Raw genomic sequence first — 17,598 nt, 5'->3', positions numbered from 1 at the left:
TAGAAAATTGTTTTTTGGGAAATAATTTATTAACATTTGAACAGTTGAAGTACAAATATGGAATAACTCATGGTACAATGTTTGCATACCATCAACTGAAAGCTTATTTAAAGGATATATTGGGAAACAGATTGAGATTATCAGAAGGAAGCAGCTTTGAATATGTGATTACAAACACAAGGATAATTAAAAGATTTATAACGAACATGTACATTAAGCTGGAAGATACGGAAAATGATGAAATAAGCTATAAACCTAAACAAAAGTGAGAAAAGGATTTAAACATAAAGAAAAAAAATGAAGCATGGGAAAAGTTATGTTCTGGAACTATGAAGAATATAATAAACACAAGGTTACGCAAGATACAGTATAATTGGTTACACAGGTAATATATCACACCCCAAAAGTTAAAAAAAAATGGGACCCAACAGTATCAGACAGATGTTTTCACTGTAGGAAGGAAACGGGAACAACACTACATGCAATTTGGGCATGTGAGAAAGTGAAAAAGTTTTGGGAAGATCTAAATCAAGTATTAAATAAAATCACAAAAAGCAACATACCAAAAAATCCAGAGATCTTTCTTCTAAGTAATATAAGAAGTAAGGAATTAGGCCTCAAACTGGATAAAGCGCAAAAAAGATTTATTATGATAGCCTTCGCTGTAGCAAAAAAATGTATAATGTCAACTTGGAAAATGGAAGAGAACCTGAGAGTGCAGCAATGGTACATAGAAATGAATAAATATATTCCATTGGAAAAAATAATATATAATTTTAAAACTACAGTCACATTATTTGAACAAATTTGGGAACCGTACATGGAACATAACAGAGAGGGCTTGCCTCGGACCTCCACCCGCTAAAATAATAAGAAGACAAAACGACTTGATCCAGTGTATAAAAGTAGATGACACAATTTTCTTGTTTATTTTCATTGTGTGATGACATTGTTTAATGGGTTTATTGTGTTGTATATGTTGAATATTTATTGGTTTTGGAGGGGGGTGGGAAGTGGGGAGGGAAAGTAGATGGGACAAAATGGGAGAAAATGCCACTGTGTATATTTAATGAGAAACATTTGTATATATTTTGGTTGATATGGTTCACAGTATGAAAAATAAAAAATTATATATATTAAAAAAAAATCCTCTTCAATGGGTTGCCCACCACTGATGTAAGAAAAGGTGGAAACTAGGTAGAGAGAGTTTGGTGATATGAAAGAGAGATAAAATGAAACAGGGGGCTAAGAAAATGAGGGTGGTATGGTTGCAATGCCTTTACAGCTCCAGCGATCAGGATTGGGATTTGAATCCTCCTGTCTATAAGGAGTTTGCATGTTCTCCCTGTGTCTGCATGGGTTTTCCTCGGGGATTCCGGTTTGCTCTCACCATTCAAAACGTACTGGGGGTGTAGGTTAATGGGATGTAAATTGGGCAGCATGAACTCGGGGGCTGAAGTGGCTTGTTACCATGCTGTATGTCTAAATTAAATAAGAAATAAGAGAGGGATCGGCCAATCGACCCTGCTCCATTCAGTAAGATCACAGCTGTTCTGGCTGTGAACTCAGCTCCACTTATCCAGGTCTTTATCGACCCTATCTGCTTGGTTTTAATAATCTCAAACAGGAGAGGTTTATGTTTTCAAATGTGGATAATGTTGTGATGAAGTTATTGAGACATCTTTCACTTTGCAGATGCTTTCAAGTGACTCAACCAGACAGTATTGGTCATTGATGGTATCTGACAAATCACAACATGATTGCGTTGAATTGTTTGTCACAGTGAAAAGTTTTGCTTTCTGTGCTATTGAGGTGTAGCAGGTAATGCAATAATAAGACAAAACTGCAAGGTAAATACACAGAGGTGCTGGAGAAACTCAGCAGGTCTTGCAGCGTCCATAGGAGGCAAAGATGTGAAACCAATGATTCAGGCATCAAGGTACATTTCTCCAGCACTAAAAACACAGTGTCTGCACACTTCCTTGTTTCACTCCAAAAGTACAGGGTGCAGTGTAATATTAAGCCCAATAGTGCAGAGCAGAGAGAAAAGTTCAGGATATGGAGAAACGTAGTTTGAACAGGGTAGGGGCATCTTCTTTACTCAATCGGGGGTCCATTCAAGAATCTGACGACAGCAGGAAAGAAACTGTCCTTGAGTCTGCAGGTTTAAAGGGGAGATTTTTGAGATATCTGGAGCTTGATAAGATTGAAGGGAAATGTTTTGCTTCCTCTGTGAGCTGGTGCAGAAATGCGTCGAAGTTTCCCAGTGCCGCAGTCACATGTAGAGTACTTTTCATAATTACACTACATAATCAGAATCAGGATTTATTGTCATGACATGTCATGGAATTTGTTGTTTTGCGGCAGCGTCACAGGGCAAACATTTATCTAAACCACCGTACAAAAATAGTGCACAAAGAGTCAAAGTAAGATAGTAGCTGTTTTCAAGCAGTGACCCTACTTTGTCCTGGTGAAATTCACACTGCGGCCCAAATTCCTGTGAATTTGTCCTCCCCAGCAATTGGGGGGGGGGGGGGTCCTGTGCAGTTGGCAGAATCTTGAATGCAGCTCCCAGTTGTTTAGAGTACACCTGTGTGAGAACAGAGTGGAAAGGTATTGTGCTTGTGTCTACTGGGGCAAGGTCTGCTTTTGGGACCTGGTTATAGCTCCTTATTGACCTTGCAGTCTAACTGAATAGGATTATTGATGTAATTTCATGACCAGAAAAAAGTTAAACATTGTCCTTTTATTATCCATTCTGTGCTTAGTTCTAGATTGAAGTTCATGTCCAAGAGATATGGCTCGAAAGATTTATTAGTTGAACTCTGTAGTTGGCAAGCAAACCCCATGTGACCTTATCAATATACTAAAAGATGTTAATATTAAACTAGTACCAGAAATTTATGAGCATGTAGAAATTTGCAAACTTCCTCCACCAGTAATTTATAACAATTTGACTTTGTGGGTTAAAAAAATACTTGCAACCCTGAACAGAGCTCAGTGGGAGGTACAGGCAAGGTTTGATCAAATCAATTTCCTTCAATGCTGTAGGACTTGGTGAAGATCATGCCTTTAGTTTTCCTGCCAATAGACTGTCGGCAGCCGCAGTGGACCAGTTGATGACAGATGTGGCTTAGACTCACAGAGAACCAAAATAGGCCCTTCTGCCCATGCTTGCCATCAAAATGGGGCCGGGAAGTAAGACATAGGAGCTTTTCCCCATATCTTGATCTATCTCTCTCTCTCTCTCTCTCTCCTTTTCTCTCTGTCTCCTTTCACACACCTGAAATAAATTCTCACCTTTCCCCTGATCTTATCCAATTAACATCTTTTGTTGTAAGTAAAACACAAAAATCTGCATACACTGTGGTTGAATTAAAAACATAAATCTGGAGAAACTCAGCTGGTCAAACAGTGTCCTTTATCTCTTTGGCTTGGCTTCGCGGACGAAGATTTATGGAGGGGGTAAAAAGTCCTTTATATAGCAAAGGTAAACATGCATAACCAACGTTTTGGGCAAGCCATGTTTCTGCTCACACCTTTTGTTGGTCTGGACTCCATGCCCTGCCATTCTTCAATCTTTATTCAGAAGCCTTTCTGTTTTTTGGCATATACCTTGAAGGCGGCCCGAAATGTCAGTTATATATCTTTATCTCCTGTGGACACTGCAAGACCTGCTGAGTTCCTCCAGCTTTTATGCATGTTTTTACCACAATCACGGCATCTGCAGACTTTTGTGTTCCACTCTGATCCATTCTCTCACTCAGCCCCAGTCCCTGGCTTCTCCCCACAACCTTTGATACCCTGACTATTCAGATACCTATCAATCTCTGAAATAAATACACCCAATGGCCAGCCTCCATAGCCACCGGTGGCAACAAATTCCACAGATTCACTCACCCTCTGGCTGAAGAAATTCCTCCATTCAGAGAATAGAACTCAGAGGATACATGGATATCAAGGAGAGGGGGATAGGGGCTGAATGCTGGCAAATGGGACTAATTTGGTAGGCAAGGACAATATGGGCCAAAGGGCCTGTTTCTGCACCGTCGAACTCATGAAGTATTAATTCCGTCTTGTCCGCAGGAAAAAGATTCTCAGGATTGTATGTGATGCCATATACGTACTTTGACAATAAATCTGAAATCTAAATTGGGCGGCACGGTTAACGTAGCGGTTAGTGCAACGCTGTTACAGCACCAGTGATCTTTCGAAACCCATGCTGTCTATAAGAAGTTTGTACGTTCTCCCCGTGTCTGTGTGGATTTTCTCCGGGGGCCCCGCTTCCTCCCACTATTTGAAATAAGCCGGGAGTTGTAGGTCAACAGGGTGTAATTGGACAGCATGGGCTCATTGGTCGAAAGGACCTGTTACTGTGCTATATGCATACATGTCTAAATTTACTTCTGAACAACGCTTCTTCAATCTTCTTTCTCCTACCAGTGCTTATCAGCTGAGAATATTTTTGAATTGGCCAGGAAAAATGGCAGTGATGTCCAAGAACTGACAGCTGCCGATTTTTTTCGAATTTCTCCCGGTTTGCTGCTCTTTCTGAGTGATCCAGAGAGGTTGTGCCAGGACATACAATCCAACAAGTGGGAGCAAGAAACCATGGCGTTCACAGAAAGTCTATTGATGGCAAGTGAGGCAAGTCAAATACCCCAGTTCACCAACGGACAAGTGGAAGAGGTGCTGAAGAAAATACGAACAAGCTATCTGACGGTGGACAAGGGTCAGGTAATAAAGACTGAACACTTGGCACTTTCTCCTTTATCTGCAGTTCAATCACATATCGTCAGCAGGACCTCGAACTCTGCTCGACACTAAAATAATTAGCAAACCTGCTGTCAGAATGAAGCAATTTAAGACCATAGCAGATTAGTTTACCAGAGAGCATCGCACATCAATAAATTCCCGGGGTCACAACTGCCCAACTTGTCTGTGCTAGCCATATTGGCATTCCAGGCCTGGTGTATTTTCAACGCTTGGTTTCTGTACTTCTGAACCTTTCCTATGCACATGTCTGTCCAAATGTCTCAAACATCAAAACTCTATCTGCGTCTGCAGTTTCCCTAGTATCTCATTCCACATTATTAGTATAGCGGTTAGCGCAACGCTGTTACAGCGCCAGTGATCTGGGCAGGGATTTGAATTCCATGCTGACTGTAAGGAATTTGTATGTTCTCCCCATGGCTCTGTGGGTTTTCCCTGGGGGAATCCTGTTTCCTCCCACCATTCGAAACGTACCTGGTCCTCGTCCAATTTACACCCAAACCCCAGTACGTTTCAAATGGTGGGAGGAAACTGGAGCCACTGGGGAATATCCACACAGACATGTGGAGAATGTACAAACTCCTTACCCTTACAGACAGAGTGGGATTCGAACTCTGGTCCCGATCGCTGGCGCTGTAAAGGCTTTGCGCTAACTGCTACACCAGCTGTGCCCCCTGACCATTACTGGTTATAAGACCATAAGACACAGGTGCAGAAAAAGGCTATTCAGCCCATTGAGTCTGCCCTGCCATTCAATCATTAGCTAATCCAATTGCTCACTCAGCCCCATTGCCCGTCCTTCTCCTCATAATCTTTGATGCCCTGGCTAATAAAGAACTTAGCAATCTCTGCCTTAAATATACCCAATGACCTGATCTCTACAATTGTCTGTCGCAACATATTCCATAGATTCACCATCCTCTGGCTCAAGAAATTCCTCTGCATCTCTGTTCTTAAGCGGACGCCCTTCAATCCTGAAGTTGTGCCTTCGACTCTCCCACCATGGGAATTAACCTTTCTACATCGACTCTGTCCGTGCCTTTCAACATTCAAAATGTTTCAGTGAGATCCCACCTCATTCCCCTAAATTCCAATGAGTACAGGCCAAGAGCCGTCAAACCTTCCTCCTATGATAACCCTCTCATTCACAGAATCATCCTCATGAACCTTCTTTGCACCCTCTCTAACATCAGCACATCCTTCCTACCTTGAGGAGTCCAAAACTGCTCCCAGTACTCCAAGTGAGGTCTCACCAGTGCCTTATAAAAGCCTCAACGTCACATCCCTCTTGAAATGAACGCCAGCATTGCATTTGTCTTCTTCACCGACTCAACCTGTCAGTTTATCTTCAGGCTATCCTGTGCGATGACTCCCAGATCCCTTTGCAATTTTCAATTTTCTACCATTTAGGAAATAGTCTGCCCATTTATTTCTTCTACCAAAGTGTATAACTGTACACTTAATGCTTGATCATTAATTTCTTTTCATCTCTAGCCTTGTGTCAACTCAACTCAGATCTTAGAAGAGTATGAATTGGTGTCCAATGGAATTAATATCGGTCACTTTTCTGCTATTATCCTTTACCATGTCTTACGAGGAGACTGCATACTCCAACCCATGTTGCCAGGCCCTGAGTACTTTCTTCACTTTATATTTCACATGTACCATAACGAATCCACCAACCTCACTGGAACAGGTAAGGAAAGTAATCTCTGTTCACCCTTTGTTTTCCTGGTGGCTTCAATGGATGCACCGGTCCGGGAGACTAGGATTGTAACTTGGATTCAGAGCGTTAACATTGGATGGAGTTTTCACACTGCACTCTGAACCGCAATGTCCATAAGAGGCAGCTATGAGAGTAGGCCCTTTGAGTCTGCTCTGCTGTTTAATAAGAGCGTGGCGGATCCAACATTTCTTGTCCATTTGCTCCATTCTCTGGCTCTCAGTGGAAAACACTTCAGACACATATACAGACATAACACACATACAGAAAAATGATGCATATGCACAGTATGTACAGGTACACAATCCTTTATCTGTTCATCTAAAATCCAGAAAGCTCCAAAAACCAGCATTTTTTTCTTGGTACAGTCGAGGGAGAGAGAGAGACAGGAGCATGACTAGGCTGGGTGGGGGAAAGAGACGGCAGCACAACTTGGGTGGGCAAGGGGGAGAGAGAGACACTAACACAACTGGAAGGGGGTAGATACGGCAGCACAATTCGGGTGGGCTTAAATCTGGGGCAGCTGGATTTTGTTCTGAAATCCAGAAAAATCTGAAATTCAGAACACACTGACCCCTAAGGGTTCCGGATAAAGGATTGTGTACCTGTATATACAAATATTAAAATAAAAAAGTATTATTGTCAAATAAATGGTTGAGTGGAGGAGGGTTTGCATGAGCAGTTCATCAGTTGTTCTGCATTCTCACTGCCTGTGGGAAGAAGCTGTTCCTCAGCCTGATGGTTCTGGCCCTGATCCTCCTGGATCTCTTCCCCGACGGGAGCAGCTGGATGATGCTGCGTGTGGAGTGGTAGGGGTCCTCACTGATTTTGCAAGATACTCCTGCTCCTGTACTCACTGCCCTCACTGATGAAGGCAAGTGTGGTCAAACGCCTTCCTCAAAACCCTGTCTACCTGTCTTCCCATTTTCATGGAATAATGCACTCCATCTTTCTGTTCTACAAGAATTTCCAGGGCCACATCATTTACTTTGTTACATCTCACCATCATCAATTGAGAGACGCATTAACAGAAGGGTTAAGTTTAACACAAAATTTAACAATAATAGAATTATCTCAATGAACTAAGCCTTTATGGCAACTCTACATTAACAACAGATATTTATACGGTGTATGTGGAAAAAATCCAGACTATTACAGATCAAGCTCAAAATGCCCCAAAAGAAATCTCCCAAAATGAAACCTCAAGTCAGTCACATCAAGTCCGTCAGTCGAAAAGGAACAGCTCACAGAGTCTGGTCTCCAGGCTTGGGATTCTTAGTTTGGTTGCACGCTGATCTTTTAGTTGGACAGGGAGACAGATGGTCACTGTCGAATGGGACAATGACCACCTTTGATTTCTTCACATGGAAATCTTCACCCAGTGATCTCCTCGTCACTACACGAGGTTCATGCCTCCGAAGCCCACTTTAGAGTTAACAAGTGACCTTCTGTCACACAGTCTCCCCCTTCTAAACACCCTGTCTTGGGTTGTTCAATGACTCCTGTCACATGAAGTCCTTCTTTTGGAAGGGGACTGGGGAAATCCCAGGCCGGTCACACACCCACTGACAGTCTGACTGACTGCTCTCCAACCAGCCAACCAACTGACATACTTGTTCAAAAACTCAGCACGCTGGGCTCTTCAACTGCCCCAGTGCGTGCCTTCAGTTCCCGGTATTGGTGGAGAGAGGTTGACTGCAGCGGTCAGCTTTCCCAGCGCTACTTCAGAGCTTCACAGCAGCGCACAACCCTTTCTTTTCCCCGTAGGTTCAGTCCTGTCCCTGGTCCTAAAGTAAAATTGTCCAGCGTCTATAGCAACTTTGTGAGGTGAGGGGTGAGGGATGATGCACAGATGGAGTTTGGTGGATGTGATAGTACAGATTCTATCACCAAGGTGTATATGTATAGATCATAGTGTAGGATGACTGTGATTGGCTGAGAGCGTAGCCACGCCTACTGGTAGGTCTTAAAGGGTTGCTCCAAGCCAGACCAGGTCATTCTGGACTGGTTGACCTACTTGTGATAAGCTCCAGTCTTCTAGTTAATAAAAGCCTTGGTTTGGATCAACAAGCCCTTGATTCTTTTGTCGCGCTCTACAATTTTATTAACTAGCAAGTTTTAAAGGGATGGAGTGTATGCTACGACTGGAATGCCTCGACATCGACCCACAGTCGGCTACAGCCTCGAATGACTTTAAGCACTGGGTGAGGTGCTTCGAAACATACTTACAACTCTCTGACCCTGCCGTGATAGAGGACAGCCATCGACTACTAATATTGATGACTATGGTGTCCCCGAGAGTCTACCAGAGCATCCAGGACGCGACCACTTACGTCACAGCCATGAAGGTGCTGAAAGGGCTCTACGAGCGACCAGTGAACAGGGTCTACACTCGGTACAAACTAGCGACAAGGAGGCAACAGCCTGGGGAGTCCTGTAGAGCTTATATTCAAACACTAAGGGCAATGGGCAGGGACTGTGCCTGCACAGACAGAACTGCTGCGGAGACCACAGATCATTCGGGGTGCCTACGTGGCCGGGGTCCGATCGAGTGAGTGGAGGCAGCGCCTGCTAGACCACGGGGGAGAAAACCTAGAGGATGTGATCCGGATCGCAGAGACAATGGAGGATGCGGTCTTAAGTATGGACATGTACTCTCGGGGCTGGACCCCATGCTCTGATGTGAATAGGATGCCCTCCCTCAACCCTACTGCCCGATGCGATCCCGAAGTCTTAGTTCTGCGGGAGGGACAAACACAGCAGGTCCCAGTGCCCGACGAGAAAAGCCAGGTGCCAGATGGTGCCTTAAAAACGGGCACTTTGCTGTAGTCTGTTGCTCCAAAATGGCCACCGTCAAACACAGTGCCTCGTGTGAAGCCCAACTGCCACCCTCCCATTCAAACATTTCTTCCTCAGAGCTCTTGTCCAATGAGAGTGAGGGCACCACCACACGGCAGCGCCTGACATCGCGGGCAGACGCCGAACGCGGAAGGTACAACCCACCCTCGCTGCAATGACGTTGGCCTGCTTCACCCTCCCTCACGAAGCAACGTTCGACCAGGCCCCAGCCCCGACTTCAATGGCTGCCGCCGCTGCCAACCAGGGACCCGCCGCCACCATCACGCTGAGCCCGCCGCCGCCATCACCGCTGAGCCCGCTGCCGCCACTACCGCCACTGCTGACCAGGGACCCGCCGCCGCTGCCGACCAAGGACATGCCACCACCGAGGCAGCCAACCAGGTACCCACCACCGCTACTGACGCTGCTGACGCAACCGACACGGTACCCACCACCACGACTGCCGATGACCACCCGACTGACCGCCCCACCGCCGACAGCAAATAGCGACCCCCAGCACTTACCGTTGACTGGCCAACACCCCCAGCAGGCTGCAGGCAGCAGCACCAACTCCTCAACACTGACTGCTCCGGCCCGACTGTTTCTGTGACGTCACCATCCACACGTTGCGTGACGTCATCATGTAAGACTCCACAGTCCCCATTACAAGTCATAGCATCAGTAACCCTAGACCAGGACTTTCCCCATCCCCTCACAAAAGCAATGGAACTGATTAAAGTGCATGGACACCGTACCAATTGCTTATTTGACTCGGGGTCAACTGACAGTTTTATCCGTCCAGACCTGGCCTGCCATTGCGGACTGGCTATTCTCCCCACTGCCCAGAGGATTTCATTGGCGACCAGATCGCACTTGACTGGGGTAAAGGGGTACTGCATGGCGACCCTGAAAGTCCAGGGCATCACGTTCACAGACTTTGAACTATTAATCCTTCCCCAACTGTGTGCCCCTGTATTGGTGGGACTGGATTTTCAGTGCCAGTTTCAAACCATTTCCCTGCACTTTAGGAGGCCTCACACTTCTCTCTCTGTCTGTAACCACTCCACCCTGGAAGCCTCCTGCCAGCGGCAGCCCGAACCACTCAACCCCGCACCCCGGGGTCTCACCTGTAGCCTCTCCACACTCCAAGTTGCTCCGCCAGCGCTCTTCGCAAACCTCATCCCTGGCTGGAAGCCTGCAGCCACCAAAAGCCGGCAATATAGTTATGAACACAGGAAATTTATCACAAGCGAGGTGGACAAGGGCATTATCAAACCTAGCTCGAGTCCATGGAGGGCCCAGGTGGTGGTTGTTAAAAACTGGGAGAAGCCGCAGATGGTGGTTGACTACAGCCAGACAATCAACCGCTTCACACTTTTGGATGCGTACCCCCTCCCACGGATCATGGATGTGGTGAATCAGATCGCCCAATACCGCGTGTTCTCCACTATTGACTTACGTTTGGCCTATCACCAGCTCCAGATCAGCCGAGAAGACCAATCTTTCACGGCCTTCGAAGTGAATGGGTGGTTGTATCAATTCCTCAGGGTACCTTTTGGGGTCACAAATGGCGTCGCGGTCTTCCAGCGGGAAATGGACCGGATGGTGGACCAGAATGGGCTGACTGCTATTTTCCTGTATCTGGACAATGTCACCATCTGCGGCCATAACACAGAGGATCATGAGCCAACCTTGAGAAATTTTTTCAGACTGCAATTCGGCAGAACTTGACCTATAATTTCGACAAGTGTGTCTTCCGGACCACTCGGCTCGCAATTCTGGGTTGTGTGGTGGAGAACGGGGTGGTAATGCCAGACCCTGACTGCATGTGTCCCCTCATGGACTTGCCCCCCCCCACAACCAGAAGGCACTCAGACGCTGCCTGGGCTTTTTCTCCTACTATGGCCAATGGGTTCCACACTATGCCGACAAGGCACGGCCACTCATCAAGACCACCTCCTTCTCCCTGTCAACCAAAGCCAGAGCGGCCTTCGACCGCATCAAATTGGACATCGCTGCTGCAACGCTGCACGCCATCGATGAGTCCATTCTGTTCCAAGTTGAAAGTGAAGCGTCTGACTTTGCACTGGCAGCCACTTTGAACCAGGCCGGCCGGCCGGTAACCTTCTTCTCCAGAACCCTCCAGGGTCCTGAGAGCCGACACTCCTCTGTCGAGAAGGAGGCCCAGGCCATAGTTGAAGCAGTATGTGTTGGAGTCCAGACCAACACAAGGTGTTAATTGGATATGGTAAGGGGAGAGGGGAGAATTGACTTTGGCTTTGTGAAAGGAGACAAAGGAGATACAATGCTGGGGGAAGGCAACGGAGGGGGGTGGTTTGGTGGTGGTTGGAAGGAAGAAGTTGGGGGCGTGATTTTAATGAAAGCCAGAGAAGTCAATGTGGGCAGTGTGGTTGGCATAGCTGTTAGTGCAACACCTTTATAGCACCAGCAATCAGGCCAATGGATTAAAGGTTACGGAGAGAAGGCGGGGACGGGGTACTGAACTTTAAGATCAGCCATGATCTCGTTGAATGGCGGAGCAGGCTCGAAGGGTCGAATGACCTACTCCTGCTCCTATCTTCTATGTTTCTATGACTGGGGTTCGAATCCCAAACTGTCTGTAAAGAGTTTGTACATTCTCCCCCTGTCTGGGGACTCTGGTTTCCTCCACTGTTTGAAACGTACTGGGTGTGTAGGTTAATTGAGTGTAAATTGGGTGGCATGGACTTGTGGGCTGAAATGGCCTGATACTGTGCTGTATGTCTATATTTAAATTGAAATGTAATGCTAATGCCATCCAGTGGAGGGTGCCCAGATAGAAGATGGGGTATTGTTCCTCAAATTTTCAGGTGGTCTCAGTCTGGCAGTATACATGGACAGACAGGTCAGCAAGGGAATTGAAATGGGTGGCCACTAGGCGATCCAACCATTTCCCCAAGTGATTGATAGGTGCCCGAGAAAAGGATAAAACAAAATCCCAAGCAGGATGTAGAATCTTTAGAGGATGCAGAAGAGATTTACCAAGATGGCCTGGATTGGAGAACATGTCTTTGGCTTTCTTCTTTGGAGCAACAAGGGGTGAGAGGTATACTGTATAAGGAGGGTGACAATCGAAAATGCCAGATGCTTGTTTAAGGTGAGAGGAGGAAAGTTTAGGGGAAATGTCAGAGGTAAGTTTCAAATCTAAATTTAGATGCACAGCACGGTAACAGGCCCTTTCAGCCCATAGGCCCGTGCCGCCCAATTATACTCAATTGACCTACAACCCCCAGAACATTTTGAATGGTGGGAGAAAACCAGAGCCCTTGGTAAAACCCACGCAGACATGGCGAGATCATACAAACTACTTACAGACAGTGTGGGATTTGAACACCAGCCCTAATTATTGGTGCTGTTACAGCATTGCACTAACTGCTATGGTTAGCCGTGCTGCCCTTCACACAGAGAGTGTGGGTGCTTGGAATCCAGTCAAGGGTGGTGGTGGAGGTTGGGATAAGCAAGACATTTAAAAAGGCATGTGGATGTATGAAAAATAGAGAGTAATGGGTGTGCAGTATGGATGGGCTAGATTTTTGTGGAATATATTTACATAGGTCAGTGTAACATTGTGGGGCGAAGAGACAAATGTGTGCTGTAATGTTCTATGAACCTTCTCTGAACTGTATAAAATGAGCCATAGAACCATAGAATGTTTCACTGCATTTGTGAGCTAGTTTGGTGACTCGGGCTCCCTCTTCACCATTGATGTGATCTACCGGGATCATCATCTGAAGAGGGCGTGCAATATTATTGAGGATCCCTTCCATCCCACACACATCTTTCAGTTGTTCCCTTTGGGGAAAGAGATCCAGGAGGATCAGAGCCTGCACCACCAGGCTGAGGAACAGTTTCTTCCCACAGGCAGTGAGAATCCTGAATGACCACAGGAACTGCTCACACTAACCATCCAAGATTCTCATATTCATGAAACAATATTTATTTGTTTTGATGAAATACTTGACCTTCGTATGTATTGTTTGTCTGTATGTGTGTTCTTTCTGATTGTGTGTTTGTGGTGTTTTACACTGAGGACCGGAGAACACTGTTTCGCTGGGTTACAGCATAGAAACGGGCTCCTTTAGCCCTTCTAGTCTGTGTCGAACCAATTTTTCGACCTAGTCCCACTGACCTGCACCCAGTCTGTATCCCTCCATACCTCTTCCATCATGGACCTGTCCAAATTCCTCTTAAATGTTAAAATTGAGCCCACATTCACCACTTCAGCTCGTTCCACACCCCCACCGCTCACTGTGTGAAGAAGTTCCCCCTAAACTTTTCCTCTTTCACCCATAACCCATGTCCTCTGGTTTGTATCTCACCCTAAGTGGAAAATGCCAATCTATATTTACTTTGTCTATCCCCCTCATAATTTTAAATACCTCCATCAAATCTCCCCTCGTTCTTCTACATTCCAAGGAATAAAGTCCTAACCTGTTTAACCTTACCATGTAAATCAGTTCCTGATGTCTGGGCAACATCCTAGTAAATCATCTTTGCACTCATTCCATCTTATTGATACCTTTCCTGTAGTTAGGTCACCAATCCTCCAAATTTGGCCTCACTAACGTCTTATACAACTTTACCCTAACATCCCAACTCCTATACTCAATACTTTGATTTATGAAGGGCAAAGCTCTCTTTACAACCCTATCTACCTGTGACACCACTTGTACAATCAGGTGACAATAAACTTGACTTGAAATCCCTTTGTTCTTTATCTTTTTGCAATTTTGACCATGTAAATTATATTTATTCTTCCTTCAGGGCAAAGTTGTAGAGTGGTGGGGAGGGTGGGGGGTCAGTGGGAAGAACAGGAAATCTGAGTTTAGTGGAGGAGGATATAAATGCTAGGGGTTCTTTCTTTCATTTCAGACCTTGAAGACTTGATGGATAAAATTGGTTTAGGTAATCATAACCAAGACCATGGGAGCAATGAGAGCCTTTGGAAAGAGGACGTCAGTGAAGATCACCAGCATGAGGACCATCATGAACATCGGTCCAATGAGCTGTCAGGTCACAGCCATGAGGAGGATGCCTGGGATCGGGTAATGCTATGCATCTTACAGCAATTAATCGTTAGTGACAATCTGTCAGGGCCCCCAGCTTGAGCTATTTCAGGCTTTAGTTTTGGGATTACCATGTTCTCTTCAGGTTGGACTCATCAGCGTTACCAGAGGACGGCAGGGTTGGTGCGACCTGGGTTCGAGTCAGGCACTGTCTGGAAGGAGTTTGCACATTCTCCCTACGTCTGTGTTCAGGGACTACCAACAAGCGCATTTACTCTTGTGTTACCGTTTTCAGGGACTACAAAAAAGCGCATATACCTTGCATCCGTTTTCTGGGACTAGTTTTATACCCAACCACCAGCTGGTTCGTACTGGTGTTTGGACTGTGGTTTACCCATGGACCCAGTCTGGAGTATACATTATGAAAGGTTAAAAATGGCTGGTGTCCCAAGGGTAAGAAACATTTGGATGGATACGTGGATGAATAGAGAGGGATGTGGGCCAAACGCAGACAGATGGAATGAGTGTAAGTGAGGCTTTCTGGTTGAAGTGGGTAACTATGATACAACTGTTGTGCTAACCACTATGGTAATCGTGCCACCCTATTTGCAGAAGCCACCTCTCACTTGCATGTTTCAAATACATTACCTCTCATTTATGGAGACATACTGTGTGGAAACAGGCTCTCCGGCTCAACTTGCCCACACTGACCAAAATGTCCCACACACTAGTGCCACCTTACCTGCATTTGGCCCATCCTCCTCGAAAGCAGGCATTCTCAACCTTTTTTGGCTATGCCCACCTTAGGACTCTGCACCTTAGGAGCCCCCATTCCCTGTGAAGCAGTCATTTAGTTCATTTCTTCTGTCCTATGATGACATAAAACCATCTAGGATTTCAGCCCACCCCCCTCCACCTAAATGTGTCCGTAGGGCCCCCTTGAGAATGGCTACTCTAATCCTATCCATGTATCCATTTAATTGTTTCTGCCATTCCATACACCTGTGTAAAAAAAAAGTTACCCCTCGGGTTCCTGCTAAATCTCTGCGCCCCATCCCCCACCTTCACCCTATGTCTTCTAGTTACCGATGCCCCTACTCTGGGCAAGAGACACATCTAAAATGTAAATATGTAAACATACAGCCCAGTATCGGGCCCTTCTGGCCCATGAGCCTGTGCCACCCAATTAATCTACAAACCCCTGTAAGTTTTGAAGGGTGGGAGGAAAATGGACAAACTCCTTACAGACAGTGTCTGATTTGAACCCAGGTTGTTGGCACTGTAAATAGTGTTGCATTGACTGCTACACTAACTGTGCTGTCCTGAATACAACATACAGATGCACCAAAATGCCTACTTGCTACAGCCCCACAGGGATGTAAGATACACCAGCTGCAAGAGTAGAAATTAAATTACTGTAACATGCCCTGAGACAGATGGAAACGTCATACACTGCTCTAGGTGTGGTCTCACCAAAGCCTTATTAAGTATTTAGCAAGTTAGCGCTCTCCAACATTCTTTTCAATAAAAGCTGACTAACTGCCTTTCTGGTTGCTGGCTGTGAGCATTTTATATGTGTTTCATTTACATCAGGGATCCGTCTGTACATCCACTTTTACCAATTTTTTTCCCCTACCAAAGTAATTAACAACACTTTCCACTTTATTTTCCATTTGCCAGCACCAATATGTGTTTAATTAGACCACATCACTTTGTAAGCTCATTTAATTCTTCATTCCAGCAAGATGACAGTGGATTTCCTCCGGACATTCCAGTTTCCTCCCAGCCTTTTAAATGTACAGGGTTCATAGGTTAATTGGGTGTAACTGGGCAGCACAGGCTTGTGGCCCGAAGGGCCAGTTACCGTGCTGTATGTCTAAATTTAAAATAGAAAAGTAGAAAAAAAAGCAATTACTGGAAATCATGAAATAAAAAGTGACAATTCTATACTCAGCAACATTTGTGGAGGAAGACACGAAATTAACATTTCAAGTCGGAGTGAAACACAAAAGTCTGCAGACGTTGTGATTGCAGTGAAAATGTAGTCCTGCCAGCCAGTCGCTCTCCGGTCTCGGGGTGCTGAATTTTGGGAGGTTAAACCAAGGCAGTACTTACAGATCCCTGGGGGTGTTGCAGCTCAGAGAGTTCCCTGAAAATAGTGACTCAAACAGTGCGGTGAAGGAGGCATTTGGCACACTCTCCTTCATTAGTCGGGCCACTTAAGTATAGAGCAGTGGTTCTCAACCATTTTATTCCAACTCACATATTACCTCAAGTATGCCGTAGGTGCTCTACGATTAGTAAGGTGGTATGTAAGTGGAAAAAGAATGTTGAGAACCACTGGTAACCTGAACTACTGCATTTAATTCTGGTCTCCTTATTTGATTATGAATATACTGGGATGAAACCTGAAAGTCTGCATACGCTGTGATTGTAGTGAGAAAACAGAAATACTGGAGGAACTCAGCAGATCGCATTGTGTCCATAGGAGGTAAAGATATACCACTGACGTTTTGGGCCTGAGGCCTTCTTCAAGGTCTGAGTATAAAGCAGGCAGGCGCCTGAATTAGAGGCTGGGGAGAAGGAAAGAAAGGGGAGGGGGAGGAGCACAAAGCTGGAGACAAGTAGCCAGGAAGGACACGTGGCATTAGAAGGAAATCTTGGTGAGTAGCCAGTCGTAGTGTTTAACAGCAGCAGGGAGTGCAGATGGGGAGCAGAGAGAGAGGCTCTCGCAGAACTCCCTTCGAAGAGGAGAACTTCTTAAGGGTAGGTAGGCATCCTCTGAAGAGATTTAGCAATGGAGCAACTGAATGGAGTGAAACACGAAAGTCTGCAGACTCTGAGATTGCAGTGAAAACATAAATGCTTGAGGAACTCAGTCAATGGTTTTCCACCATAATCCTTCTGCAACATTAATTCTATTTTCTTTCTCTGAAGATGCTGCCTGACTTGCTGAGTACTTCAAGCACTTTCCGTATTTATTCCCCAAAGTTCAGATTTATTGTAAGAGAATATACATGACATCACATACAACCCTGAGATTCTTTTATTTGCGGGCCATGCAGAATTTCTACTTATTGGTAGTGCAAAAATACTGTAAATTTAAACTTAAATTGAACATTTTTAAATTTAGACACACAGCACAGTGACAGGCCCTTTTGGTCCACGAGCCCGTGCCGCCAAATTACACCCAATTAACCTGTAACCTCCGGTATGTTC

General features: G+C 45.5%; 1 protein-coding gene and 1 long non-coding RNA gene across 4 annotated transcripts in view; one reads left to right on the top strand and one right to left on the bottom strand.

Annotated features, from left to right (window-relative positions):
• LOC138751984 (uncharacterized) overlaps positions 1-17,598 on the bottom strand; it is a 98,129-nt gene that overhangs the window by 32,693 nt on the left and 47,838 nt on the right. Inside the window, exon 3 of one of the 2 annotated variants that reach the window (XR_011350300.1) lies at positions 16,054-16,255. The exons of the other annotated variant lie outside the window; for it this stretch is intronic. This is a non-coding gene — a long non-coding RNA (uncharacterized lncRNA). Of the gene's footprint in view, positions 1-16,053; positions 16,256-17,598 lie in introns of those variants that run through there. 2 annotated transcript variants of the gene reach the window in all.
• The window catches only part of slc39a4 (solute carrier family 39 member 4), an 86,574-nt gene that overhangs the window by 32,240 nt on the left and 36,736 nt on the right, over positions 1-17,598 (top strand). For both annotated transcript variants that reach the window (XM_069915102.1, XM_069915103.1), the window contains exons 2-4: positions 4,444-4,737; positions 6,268-6,469; positions 14,246-14,418. In XM_069915102.1, the coding sequence (XP_069771203.1) occupies positions 4,444-4,737; positions 6,268-6,469; positions 14,246-14,418 (669 nt within the window). The remainder of the gene's footprint in view (positions 1-4,443; positions 4,738-6,267; positions 6,470-14,245; positions 14,419-17,598) is intronic.

Source organism: Narcine bancroftii, chromosome 1 (assembly GCF_036971445.1).
Source record: "Narcine bancroftii isolate sNarBan1 chromosome 1, sNarBan1.hap1, whole genome shotgun sequence".
NCBI classification, from domain to species: domain Eukaryota; kingdom Metazoa; phylum Chordata; class Chondrichthyes; order Torpediniformes; family Narcinidae; genus Narcine; species Narcine bancroftii.
Note: the sequence above shows the minus strand (reverse complement) of the source record. Positions and strands in the feature narration are given on the sequence as shown.